General features: G+C 42.4%; 2 protein-coding genes across 3 annotated transcripts in view; one reads left to right on the forward strand and one right to left on the reverse strand.

Moving 5' to 3' along the window:
* CD99L2 (CD99 molecule like 2) overlaps window positions 1-3,760 on the reverse strand; it is a 50,746-nt gene extending 46,986 nt beyond the window's left edge. The window contains exon 1 of one of the 2 annotated variants that reach the window (XM_072125807.1): window positions 3,464-3,760. In XM_072125807.1, coding sequence (XP_071981908.1) covers window positions 3,464-3,524 — 61 coding nt within the window. In that variant the 5' untranslated portion in view covers window positions 3,525-3,760. The remainder of the gene's footprint in view (window positions 1-3,463) is intronic. The other variant, XM_072125808.1, reaches the window with a different exon arrangement.
* The window catches only part of HMGB3 (high mobility group box 3), a 77,069-nt gene that overhangs the window by 28,229 nt on the left and 34,713 nt on the right, over window positions 1-14,127 (forward strand). The gene's annotated exons all lie outside the window — the stretch shown is intronic.

Raw genomic sequence — 14,127 nt, forward strand, 5'->3', positions numbered from 1 at the left:
GCGGAAAGCCTTTTAGAACCTGAAAGGGGTTTTTCCCACAAAACAAGTTGGGCCCTATTCACAGGACCTAACTTGCTGATCGGTGGGGTCTCAGTGATGGGGACCAACACGGATTAATAGAACAAGGGGTCTGATGTACCTCAGTCGGACCTATCATCGCTCTCCGAGATCAGCAAACATGAAGGGCGCACATGTCTGGGCTGCCCCGTTCATCTCTAAGACGCTGACCAAGATTGCCGGTGCTAGGAGACAGTGCAGTATTAAATGGGAGCACTAGTAACAACACTGTGGAAGGCTAAGGACACACTGATCCGAATTAATGAGGAACGCCTTCACGAGACGTTCCGCAGCAATTCCGACCCCATGCTGGGGAAGGGGAATTTTTTTTAGAAATCCCATCCACTATGATGCTAACCTAAATTACTGCGGTTAGCCGCTGATGATTTTTCTGTAATTACTCCCCAGAAAACAGGCTCTGTGTATCCCCGACTTTACAAAAGGTGTATCTATCGTCTAAGTCTGCAGCTTTGAAGAATTGTAACTACGGTATATAAATTAGTACTAGAACTATGATTAGAAGAATTACTGACTCTGTCATTATATCAGGATCACATCACCATCAAAGGATCATAGGATCTGTGCGTCGTTGAGAGGGCCTGATTAGTGGGATTTCCATCTAAAATGCATTTTGAATAATGCAATAAGAATTGACCTGGGTCCCAGGGGTCGGCATCCCACCATCAGATGCAGATGCTATACTGAATATCTGTTTTACAATACATTGAATGCTGGAGATTCTAATGCTGTAAGTAATGTGCTACGAAACAGGCAAAATACAAATAACGCTGTCAAAATAAACTGTGTGAAACATAAAGTACAAGGGAGGGACCTGCTGAAATGAGCTTGTGCTCTACTGATAAGAGCTAAAACACCTTTCACATTTTCTTCCTGGCCTAGAAATGTGACCTCAGAAGTCATATGCAATGTAGCAGAATAAAACGACGGGCTCAGAGATTAAGTCAACTCTACATCCCCTTTCTGAGTCTTACTATATTCACTGAATTTGCATAACAATTCAAAGTTGATTTTCTGGGTAATGCCACATTAGGCTCCATGTACACGACCATATCGGGAGCTGTGATCTGCCCTCACAAATTGCTGCCAGATGTATATTACACCTGGAGTGAGCAAAGTGTCTCACCGCACCATGCCAGGGTGCAAAATATAGAGCATGTCCTATTCCAGGCTGTTTTGCGGTGCAGCATCTTTGCTCTCTATGGAGATGGGAGAGGTGAGGAGCACCCATCCCCCCCCCCCCCCCCCCGACTTCCAGTGGTGAATATGGAGCCATTTGAGGTCGTAAACAGAACATGATCTAGAAGAATTTTATCTGCTTGATAAGATTCTGGTAGGGCAGTGATGGTGAACCTTTTAGAGACCGACTGCCCAAACTACAACCAAGTCCCAACACAGAAATTTAATTAGTGATTTATACTCCCTGCTCTGTCACAGCTTTCATCGATACCGGCACCCTGAGGACACCAATAAAGCAGAAATTAGAAGAAATTTGGATGATTATTGTAGCTTCCCTCCAGGATCCTGAAGATACCTCTGGAGTCATCTCTGGTGATGGTCTGGGTGCCCACAGAGAGGGCTCTGAGTGCCACCTCTGACACCCGTGCCATAGGTTCGCCACCACTGTGGTAGGGGATTAATAGCAGTTGACAGGTCCTATTTAAAGGGGTTGCCCACGCATATACCTGGTCCTAGTGACTACAACCCATGGACAGATGTGATGTGGTTTAACAAAGAATAACAAATAGATTACTATTAATCTAATAAAAGGATTCCCCCCCCCTCCCCCTGTAGCACTTCCCGTGGATAACTTTCTGAACACCCCTTCAAAAGTCACATTAATCACAGCTCCTATAGGCAGAAGATGAAAGTTAATCAGGCTAAGTACTTTATGGGTAACCCTTAGGTTAGAGAAATGTACTTTATCATGTAAACTTTGATATTTGTGGCCAACCCCTTTAAACTTATCCAGACACAGCGAGCACCACATTGATCAAGCTCTGTAATCTGTATGAACAGGACTCCACTACAGAGCACTGTACAATCTAGTCCCTTGGTAAGAGCATACACGTAGCTGTGATATTTATGCCCTGAGAAACACCTTTTATCATGGTAACCAGAGCCACATGAGCATTCACCCAGCTGCCAATGCACTTAGCATAAGCGTGGCATTCTCAGCAGTTATTACATTGCCATCTGGATACATTCAATGGATTGGGCAACATCTGGGGAGCCCCCCCCCGCCCCCCCCCCCCCCCATCCACACTAATAATAACAAAAGACCATTAACATTAAAGTCTACTTTACAAAGTCATCGAGGAACAAGTGTCAACAGATCACGCTCCAACTTACAACATATGAGTGACTGTATAAGTAGCAGCCACATAGACAACTACATTGTGCAAAGTCCCACTAACCATGAGAAGTGATACAAACGAGCAAGATTTTACATCATTAGTTTATCATTATGTATCTAATAAGTGAAGAGAATATATTTATCATATATAGCAGAGAACATAAGTTACAGGGAAGCACATGTCAGGATATATATGCTGCCATGGGTATCATAGTATCCGAAAACCCATATAATGTATAGAGGAGAATGCATGCATCTCCGTATACTAAATCCGAAAATAGAAGGTCCTCTACTTAGTATATCAGACTATATGAGCACCCAGTGTATACACAACCCCTTTCAAGAATATGTACAGGCAATATGTGACATCCCTATAGAATCTGTACAGGAATATAAGACCCCCTTATACAATCTGTACAGGAATATAAGACCCCCTTATAGAATATGTATAGGCCATTTGTCATCCCCCTATAGAATGTGTACAGGGCATATGTGAAACCCCTATAGAATGTGTACAGGAATATAAGACCCCCTATAGAATACCTACAGGCAATATGTGACCACCCGTCATAGAATATGTACAGGGCATTTGTGACCCCCCCCCCCCCCCAATACAATATGTACAGGAATATATGGCCCCCTATAGAATATGTACATGAATACATGCCCTATAGAATATGTACATGAATATATGGCCCCCTATAGAATATGTACATGAATATATGGCCCCCTATAGAATATGTACATGAATATATGGCCCCCTATAGAATATGTACATGAATATATGGCCCCCTATAGAATATGTACATGAATACATGCCCCTTTAAAGGAAATCGGACAATAATAATTGCCCCTATTATAAAATCTCAGCAGCCTTGTAATAACTGCAGAAGACAAGGCCCTGTAGGAGACTCGCTGAGATGCACAGCAGGGGATGCGCAGGCACAGCTGTGTGAGGACTGCATGCAGCATCTGTATATAAGTCCGGCCCATTGTGTGCCCTGTATAGCGCAGATAAGGAGCGCCACTTACCCCTCCACGCCATGGCGAGCAGTGCCAGGAGGAGCAGCGGAGTGAGGCAGAGCCGTGCCATCCTGGCCGCGCTGCTGTGGGTCGCTGTAGTGGGGATCAGGCCGCAGGTCGGGCGCAGTGTGCAGAGGGGACACCCAGCCGCGGCCGCAGGGCACACACTGAGAGGCGAGGTGCGATTCTCCCCGGCGGCGGGAGGGGGAGCTCTCAGTCCCCGCCCAGCGCCGCCGCCGCTGACAGGATGGGGATGACACTGTGCAGTCTGCGCTGTAATGGCCCCCGCAATAGGCGAGGAGGCTCCGCACTGACTCCAGGGTCACCCAAGCCCCGCTCACTGGCCGTGCACACACCCCATAGTCCCAGCACATGGAGGCAGCCAAGTGCTGGAGGGGTCACATACACCGCACCCATGGCTCAGCTATAAATAGCGGTGCTGCATGTGTCCTCACACCACAGGGGCTGCTGCCCTCTTCATGAATCCTATCAGTAATCCCTTATTAATTCTCCCAAACCTAAGGAAACACAATGTCACCTCAGCATGACATCGCAGGTGGAGCCTTTAGGCTACACCCACACTGCCGCTGCCCGCTGTACCGTAGCATGGAGGGCATACCATAGGGCAGTGATGGCAAACCTTTTAGAGACCGAGTGCCCAAACTACAACAAAGACCCACTTATTTATCACAAAGTGCCAATACAGAAATGTAATTTGTGATTTATACTCCCTTCTCTGTCACAGTTTTCATTGATACCAGCACCCTAAGGACACCAATAAAGCAGAAAATAGTCCCAGGGAGAGCTGTCACTTTAAAATAGCTCTGTGCACAGCAAGTTTTGGGCTGTCTGGGACTGCAGGAAAATACCTGGACTCATCTCTGGTGATGGCCTGGGTGCCCACAGAAAGGGCTCCGAGTGCCACCTCTGGCACCAGTGCCATAGGTTAGCCATCACTGCCATAGGGCCTCTCCATAGGGATATATGGCGAACCGCGCCGTATGCCGAGAAAATATAGGACATGTCCTATCTTTTCACGGCTACGGACACCATACCGCTCCCGTACGGCGCCGCGTCCATTGCCAGCCCATGGGGGACGTATGTGCGTTGCTGTGTGAATGAGGCCTTACCTTGCGTTTTTTATGCGTTTTAAAAGCGTTTGGCAATCGCTGTCAGCTCCATAGAGATGAATGGGGCAGAACGGACATACTTGACCATCTGCTTCGCTCATCTCTGGGAGCGACAAGGGCTCCGACAGAGCGACCTGGGACCCCATCAGACTACTCATTCTCGTGACCATCATTGAGACCCCCACCGATCAGCAAGTTAGGCTCGCTTGGTGGGAAAACCCCTTTAAGGAAAGTCTCCTCATAATACTTTTATGTGTTGTATCCATGGTGCGTGTGAATGTAGTCTGACATATGTGACTCTATCATGAAGCTATATCAGGAGATTTTCCTAGTGATATTCAGGTTTATTGTCATGTTTTAAAAATTTTTTTTTTTTTTCATATCAATTTCTAACCCAATATTTGCCAGGGCCCAACTTTTTTTCAAATGGAAAAAAAAGTTCTTTGCCATATTTTAAAGGCAATATGTTTTAGATTTTTCAGTCATCATAGCCGATAGAGGGCTTGTTTTTTATGGGTTGAGATAACCTTTTTAAATTCTAAAAGGCGCATGATGACCACAGAGCTGCTGGCATTCATTAAGCCCACAGTTGTCCTCATTATAGATGGCACTAGACAATCATGCTGCAGGGTGCCCGCAGAACTAAGTAAGTTATTTACCCATATTGATGCTGCGATCACTTTGACTTTTGTGTACCACACAGCTTTGATTTTTCTCCCCGTGCTTTTTTAAAACTAAGTGACATCCCAAATCCTGTGGCTGTAAAACAAGCCCAAAGAGTTTCCCTTCCACTACCGCACAATGACAGGTGGTATGAACTGTTTGTGCCACTTGTTCAATTGCCGCTATGCAAACTTCAAGGGGGTTGTCCAAGAGTAATGAAAAACAGCGAGGTGGCCAGGGAATGGGGGGTGTGGGCTGCATAAAAAAAATAAACATGTACTTACCTTGTCCGGTGCTCTTGGTGTCATACAGCATGGTCCCTCAATGTCATGTCCCTCTTTGTTTACAGGGGCATGGAAGTTCTACTAGGACAGGGACAAGGTGACAGGTGGGCATGCCGAGTGGAGCTTCTGTGCCCCTGTAAGTAAACAGAGGCACAGAATCAGTTATAAATGGTGTAGTCCAAGGTTCTGTGCTGGGCCCACTATTATTTAGCTAGTATACAAGTTGGAATTAATGGCACTGTATTTATAACAACAAGTAGTAGTGTAATACAGTCAATGGACAATGTTCATAGGTTACAAGCTGACTTGGACAGAGTGCTTGGGCATCCACTTGGCAAATGAGGTCCCAGTGTAAATCTGGGTGTACAAGTCGATAATAGATGAAATAACAGCATGTAGTGTCAATCAGCTGCTTCTAAAGCCAGCAGGATCTTGTTATGTATCAAAAGTTGTCTGGACTCTCAGGATAGGGATGTAATATTACCTCTGTACAAGGCATTGGTTTGGCCTCCCCTGGAATATGCCCTCCATTTCTGGGAACGCCCTAAAACTGGAGAGGGTACAATGAAGAGCCGCAAAAATTATATGTACAGATGAGTGGGTTAATCTAAATTCTGGTTTGACAAGGTTGTCCAACTTTCGTGACAAAATTTGGTTCGGGACCTGGACAGCAGGGCCTAACTCTGATCCGAACACGAACCCCATTCAAGTCAATGGGGACCTGGATTTTATCCCCTTAACGCTGAAGCCACTTTTCACCTTCCTGACACGGTCCATTTTTTCAAATCTGCCCTGTGTCACTATAAGTGGTTATCACTTTGGAACGCTTTAACATGTCCATGTGGTTTTGAAATAGTTTTCTCGTGACACTTTGTACTTCATGTTTGGGTGGTATGTGTTGCGTTTATTTATGAAAAAAACAGATATTTGGTGAAAATTTGGAAAAGGTCTCGATTTTTGAATTGAAAATGTTCTACTTTGTCTATACGTAGTCATAACAGCAAAAAAACTTGATAACTAACATTAACCGAATGTCTGCTTTATGTATCCATGTTTTTTAATGCATTCTCTCATTTTTGTAAGATGTTATGGGGCTTTGAACTTTAGGTGCGATTTCTCAAATTTTCATAAAAAACACAAAATCACGCTTTTGCAGGACCTGCTCAGGTTTCAAGTCCTTTTAAGAGGCCTAAATAAAAGTAAAGGCCCATTATAAAAAAAACGACAGCCCTTAATGTATGTAAAACAACTTTCATGAAGTCTGTTAACCCTTTAATTGTTTTACAGGGGATGAAACAAAATCGGATGCAATTTTGAAATTTACATTTTTTTTGGCTAAATGAATGTGTTTTTCAAAAAATGTACAAATTCTCAGTGGATAAAATACCACAAAGGTCCACAAAGTTTGATACCCAATTTCTCCTGAGTGTAACAATCCCCCATATGTGGTGGTAACTGCTGTGTATGTGCACACGCCAGGGCATCGAAGGGAAGCTGCGCCATTCAGAGCAGATTATGCATTGTCACTTTATAATGGCTATACAATCTTTATTTTTTGGGAAATTTGGACAAATAAGGGCTTATTTTTTGCGACATGAGATGCACTTTACAAATACTTCATTTAAGTGGGTCATTAGCTTATTGATGAGATTTTATTAACTCTTAAATCTATGTATGAAAAAAAATTGTAAATTTTGGTTTCCTTTCTTCTTGTATTTTTTTGGGGCCATTCGCCGTACCATAAAAATAACATATTATCTTTATTTTATGGATCACTACGGTTATGATGATACCTCTTATATATAGGTTTTTTTTTTAGATATTTTTACAATTTTACTGAATAAAAACTAATACAGAGAATCTCATTTATTTTTGTATTGCCATTTTTACGTAGATATAACGCTAATATTTTTTGGTTGACAGAGCTGGTTTAGGGCTTATTTTTTACGTGTTGAGTTGTCCTTTTCAGTGATACTATTTTGGCGTACAGAGCCGGTGCCAGAAGCATGACGTAATAATGCTGCAAAATGCGGGAACGCACCTCCCGCCATTCAGTATTATTACGTCAAATGTTGGGAGGGCTTAGAGAATGAATGAAAATGGTTGTAATAACAGGGCAACCGTCCTTCCCACAATTAGCTAGGGTACTTACTTTTAAATAATAACAAACATAGCATAAAAAATAAAGAGAAAATCATTACATAAAAATGAATTTGAAAAAAAATATGTCACAGCAGGTAAACATGCTCTGGGTGCTAACCGTACTTTTTGTTAAATTCTGTTAATGTGTAAAATTTTAAGCTCTGGGAATGTGGAAAGTAAAAATTTCAAATTCAAAAGTTCAGAGAATCCAGAATTGAAAAATTTGAAGATTATGTTGAATGTGAATGGGAATGTGAAGTTGAAAAATAGAATTTTAAGTTCTAAGAATGCGGAACTTGATCAGACAGTGACAAAACCAAGTTGCGTGGGATCCATACCTGGTTCATTTTCATAAACGTTATATTATCCATGTTGCTTGTACTCTTGTCGGTAATGACACAGATACTGAAGATGCACTCTACAGGACAGTACCTGCAAGGCACAGGCCATGTGTCCAATATTTCCACCCAGAAATTCAACAGGGACGACCCGGAGACGTGTGGACAGGGAATCCTCCACAATGTGAGTCACATTCTGCCTCCTAGTACTACATGCCCCATCCACTGGTCCAGGAACTCACACAACGAGCCTTGTGTGAACTGGCCTGGCACCTGTTCCTTCTCATCTACTGAGTCTTGCACCATTACAGCCTGAAGAGCTTATTCAAGCAAGCCTAATAGTTAATGGTGCGGTTCTGGGCAAGCCAAAGGCTTCTGCAGTGCAGATGGACGAGCAGCTAACTGGATCCCAGTTACATATCTTCCAGGTGGTGTGTGGTCTTTCTCCTAGAGGTATGAGTTTTAGCTCGGCCTGCTGCTATGTATCCGATTTTGTTTTAACCCCTGTAAAATAATTAAAGGGTTAATAAACTTCATAAAAGTAGTTTTAACGTACGTTGAGGGAAGTAGTTTCTATAATGGGGTAATTTATGGGGTTTTACTTTTATTTAGGCCTCTCAAAGTGATTTAAAACCTGAGCAGGTCCCTCAATAGCAGGATTTTGCGTTTTTATGAAAATGTGAAGAATCGCACCTCACGTTCAAAGCCTCATAACATCTTACAAAAATAAGAGGATGCCTAAAAAACCATGTCCACATAAATTAGACATTTAGTGAATGTTAGTTATTACGCGGTTATGACTATGTATTGAAAAAGTAGAACATTTTGAAGTTCGAAAATCAAGAATTTTTCCAAATTTTCACCAAATATCTGATTTTCTCATAAATAAATGCAAAACAAAACACCAAAATTTTTCAACTAACATGAAGTACAAAGTGTCACGAGAAAACAATTTTAAAATCACTTGTATATGTTAAAGCGTTCCGAAGTTATAACCACTTATAGTGACACAGGGCAGATTTGAAAAAATGGGCCGTGTCAGGAAGGTGAAAAGTGGCATCAGCGTTTAGGAGGCTGAACGATTTAACCCCTTAAGACACCAACGCAGTTAAAAGGAGGAGGGCAAATTCACCTATTTGCATAATTTTAAAATCTTTTTTTTTTTAAAATCAGGATGTAAGAAATTAAAAGAAGAGTAAATCCTGTCACAGGGGCACATACCAGCATGTAATTGTGCTTGGTTTACAATCCTTGATCCCGGTGGTAGACTTCCTATAGTCGCTCTTAAAATACTGAGAATAATAAGTTTCCTATGCACATCTCTAAAATTAAGTGTGCAGAATATAGTACAGTTCCCAGGGGATAACTTGAATGGAACCATTCACTTCTGTTCTCCAAAACCGATAAAAGCTTGCGTTTGGGTAATATATTCTATGGGATTATGTCACAATATTAGTGTAAGGCCATATATGATGTAGAATGCTATGTCATAAAATTGCTAGGATGAACTTACCCCAGTAGAGGGCAGCCAGGAACACTGTGTTATGCCTATTATGTATTAGAAGTTATAAGAAGTAGTTTTAGTCCAGAACAACCCATCACCTCTTACCCTACCCCTCCTCCTCCCGTTATTTTTTACACACATGGCAATAAAAAAAACATCTTGAAAAATAAATAAAAACTGTTTAAAAAAGTAACTGATGTGATTATCAGAACAAATCCCTTTAAACACCATCACAATTTTATGGCAATGCTATAAGGCTGTAGGGAGCTTTACACGTACTACTGCAGCACTTGTAGGTTTCTTACTGAAGAAGTAATGTCCATGTTGCCTTATATTATAAATAGCACTAAGCGCTGTAAAACCAGCAATTCCATTATTAAAATAAACCCTGTCAGAATTTTTCAGTTTTTCATATATTTAAACTAAATTAGAAAAACATCTGGTCCTTAGAACGTCCTCTATGTAGGTAGCTAGAACTTCAGAAGAACAACACACAATCGATTCTACCATGTAATTATAAATTTGAAAAAAAGCCAGGCTAATTAGAATCGCAATGTGTGAAGAACTAAGTATCCTGGTGAATCGATAGCTTAGAACCACCTTTACCCGCAATAACATAAAATAATTGCTATTTTTAGGCTCTCTTCTTTAGAACTTTGATTCTGTTCATTGAGGTTCGTGTATATTCATTCATGTACATCTCTCTTAAAGGGAATCTGTCATCAGGGACTTCATTTTCACAAATTGTAGAAGCCCATTACAGGTGGATTGCAAAAATGTCTTTATGCCTTTTCTGTGCATTTGCATTACAATATAATTGTGTTTTAACTTGCCTTGCATCCTCACAGAATCGTGTTCTGACTTGTCTGAGCTGCTCACTCCTCAGCTTTCAGCCCCCACCTTTTTGCTCCTGTGCAACTCCTCCCTCCTCAAATGACGTCAGCTGACCATGCCGTGAGCTTTGTCCTTGTGTGAATAAAGGAGCTGGAAGGAGGAGTTGTACAGGAGCAAAAAACTAAACTGGGGAACAGGACAGAACAGGATTCTGTCAGGGTGCAAGGTAAGTTAAAACTCACAATTATATTGTAATGCAAATGCTTACATAAGGGAGAAAGGCATCTTTGCACTTTAGCTGTAATGGGCTCCTGCAACCTGTCTTTAGTAAAATTTTGTTCTCTTTAAGGTACCACCTAGGGCAGTGATGGCGAACCTTTTAGACAAGGAGTGCCCAGACTACAACCAAAACCCGCTTATTTATCCCAAAGTGTCAACATTTAAGTACAATTTATGCAGTAACTTCTTGCTCCCTTCTCTGTTATAGCTTAAAATTGTATCAGAATCCTAAGAACACCAATACAGTAGACAGAAGGGGTGACAAATTCAGGTTCCCCTGAATAGGAAGAATTTTCAGGCCTGGAGAGAAGCTACAATAATATTCCAGATCTATCCACACCTTTCCATTCCTCCTGTAGTCACAGATAGCACTGAGTGCAGAAAGCCCTGGGCTGTCTGGGAATCCATGAAGATCCCTTGTGTCCTCTCTGGTGATGGCCTGGGTGCCCACAGACAGGGCTCCGAGTGCCACCTCTGGCACCAGTGCCATAGGTTCGCCGCCACTGACCTAGGGTATTTCAATTGGTTTCAGGTGTGGACTTGGACTGTGCCGTCGCAACACCTTAATATATATTTTTTTATTTGGCAATTCTATTGTAGGTTTGTTAGTTTGTTTGACTTCATTGTCCTGTTACATGCCCCAGTTTTGGCCAAGCTTTAGCTGTGGGATAGATGGTTTTTCACTCTAAAATACTTGACCATACAGAGCAGTTCACTCTTGCCCGCAGACTGGCATATAGTGCCTAAAGAAACTCACAATAGGAACCAAAAAGTCCATACAGTCGAGCACCTGCCTTAGCCACCCCCACTTCACAATATCAAATGCTTTCTTTGTGTCAATGGTGACTAGGGCAGATGCCAAACCCCACAGGCCAAGTGCCTGAAAGTGAAGCCCACCTGGAGAGGTGAGATCAAAGCTGGCACAATCTGGGACTACCTATTTGCAAAGTTTTTGAAAATGATTTTAAAGTTCAAATTCAATAGTACAGGAAATATTGCAGTATAAGGAGGGGTCATCTGGATTTTTTACATCCTGCTGATCTTGCAACGTCTTAGGGAATAGACTGGATAACAGTGGGGCCTGTTGTACCTGGAGGCCCGTGTTTAATCCTTCCAAATAGCCTTCTGGGCCAGGAGCTTTAGCATTTGAGAGTGATTTAATGACCCCCCTGTACCTCTTCAGGCGATATTCATTCATCTAGAGACTGCAGCAGATCTTGGGTGAGTTTTGGTGGGTTAGGGTTATTTAGAATATGTTCCCCCACAAAATCAGTTTCAGAATATGGCAAGTAGACCTCTTACCCTTCACCAAATTGGCCAAGAGTCTTCCCTGCTTGCCAACAAATTTTTTGCAGCTCTAGTTCCATCTGATAAAGTGTAAAGTCCTCCTTTCTTCCCACTTCTGCTCATGTAAAAACTGGTAGTATGCCTGCCTAACTGCTGTACTAAATTTATTGAATTGCATTTTGGTAGCCTTTTTGAGAGCCAAAATCAGTGAATCAGTGGCATGAACTCTGTTTGCCCACAGAAATGCAATCAACCAGTCCCTCAACAGCCCATAAAAGCTTTAATCTTTTGTAAAATAAAAAAAAGGGGAGTATTTGGCAGATGTCAGTGCTAATGGTCAGATGGAAAGAATCTAGCCATGGCCACATATAATGGGAATGCAAATAGTGTGTGTTTTCCTTTTCTAGAGGATGATGGGTTCTCCATACTTTCTCCGGTACAACTGAATCTGCAAAAAGTGATGACTGCGGCCTTTCCCTCCTGCCTGGCGTTTCCCCTCTGTACTCCCTTGGAACACCCTAGCCCATTTGCTACACTGAAGACTTGGAATAAAGAGACTGTAAGTTTGATGTTCTACGTCTTGTCTCCAGGTTTGATGGCTGCTTTGATGACTCAGATCCCTACATCACACATACACTGGGATTGTACCAGGGGGAAACCTCCATAATACTGCGGCCACCCCCTATTATTGCAATCCCCTTGTTGGGTCCTGCTCAATGTGGAGAGGCCTGGACCAGGTCTAGCACTAGGCCATACCAAAGCCAACCACTCTGGTACCTGGGGAACCCATTCCCCAGTCCCCCCCCTCCGCTCTGAGAGGTCAGGCCCCGGTGGGAGAACATTACAGAGAGCCTTCTCCATACGGCAATGCTGAAGTCCTTCTTCTTCTCCTCTACTGGAGTGTGAGGTAGGCCTAGGCACCCTGACTTCTCTCTGGGAAAAAAATCTTCTACTAGAGTGGACTCGAGGAATGATGGCACACCCTGGAAGTTGCTAAAGGTATGCTGCATCCCGTCTTGAAGCCATAGGTGCAGAATAGCTGGAAAGGCTACTTGGAATCTGATTTTTTTTTTTTTTTTTTTTTTTTTACAAGTGATAAGCAAACTTGTCCAGAACAGGGAGATCCTTCATCCCACTCTTTATAGTTCATGTAAGGGACTCCTTTTACTAGCGGTAAGCCAGATTCCCATTAATAATGGATAAGTGCAGGAGATTGAGGCCCTTATTTATATATTTGTTGGATGTTCCATCAGCAAGTTACCTCCCCCTGTTACGCTATGTATAGGTGATAACTATAAAAGTTTGGCTAAACTCTTTAAAGGATCTTTAAGATTTCTGGGAGTGTTTTTTACACACAGGACAAAAAAAATCTGATTAGAAATGAAAATTCTCAGTTGGGGTGAAAGCTTTTAATGAACAAAGACCCTGTTTCATCTCGTAAAAGACCTCTATTGCAATCCAGGAAAAGAAGCAAGCTGTTATTTCTGTTTTCATTCCTTGTCACATAATGTAAGGACAGGATTATCGCTCTCTCACGCTTCACTGTCTAAGACGTTTGTATCATTGTGTTGGGAATAATGGCTTCAGCAGATTGCTGTGACTGCCACTTCTCTGTAATTAGTGGTTTGTAATATACAAATACAAAACTGGAAGACAAAGAATTCCATTACTTTGCCAATACTAGATATTATTTCTCAAATTCTATCATATATGTGGCTGACAAAGGCTATTATGTTGAGATCTATATGGTCAAAGTGATGTGGACACCTGACCATCACACCTACATGTAAAGGCTTGTTTCAAAAACCATGGGGCTTATTTACTAAGGGTACTGCAGGCACATTTCCATCAGATTTTCAAACGTTTTAAGGGATCGTGCCGCTGGGATGGGTTTAGAAGGAGAACCATCTCTAGGGTTTACAGAGAATGGTCCGAAAAAGAAAAAACATCCAGTGAGCGGCAGTTCTGTGGGCGGAAATGCCTTGTTGATGCCAGAGGTCGGAGGAGAATGGGCAGACTGGTTTGAGCTGATAGAAAGGCAACAGTGAAAGGTAGGCAGTGACTGCCTACCTTAGTTACAACCAAGGTAGGCAGAAGAGCATCTCTGAACGCACAGTACGTCGAACTTTGAGGCGGATGGGCTACAGCAGCAGAAGACCACACCAGGTGCCACTCCTTTCAGCTAAGAACAGGAAACTGAGGCTACAATTTG

Source organism: Engystomops pustulosus, chromosome 9 (genome assembly GCF_040894005.1).
Source record: "Engystomops pustulosus chromosome 9, aEngPut4.maternal, whole genome shotgun sequence".
NCBI lineage: Eukaryota > Metazoa > Chordata > Amphibia > Anura > Leptodactylidae > Engystomops > Engystomops pustulosus.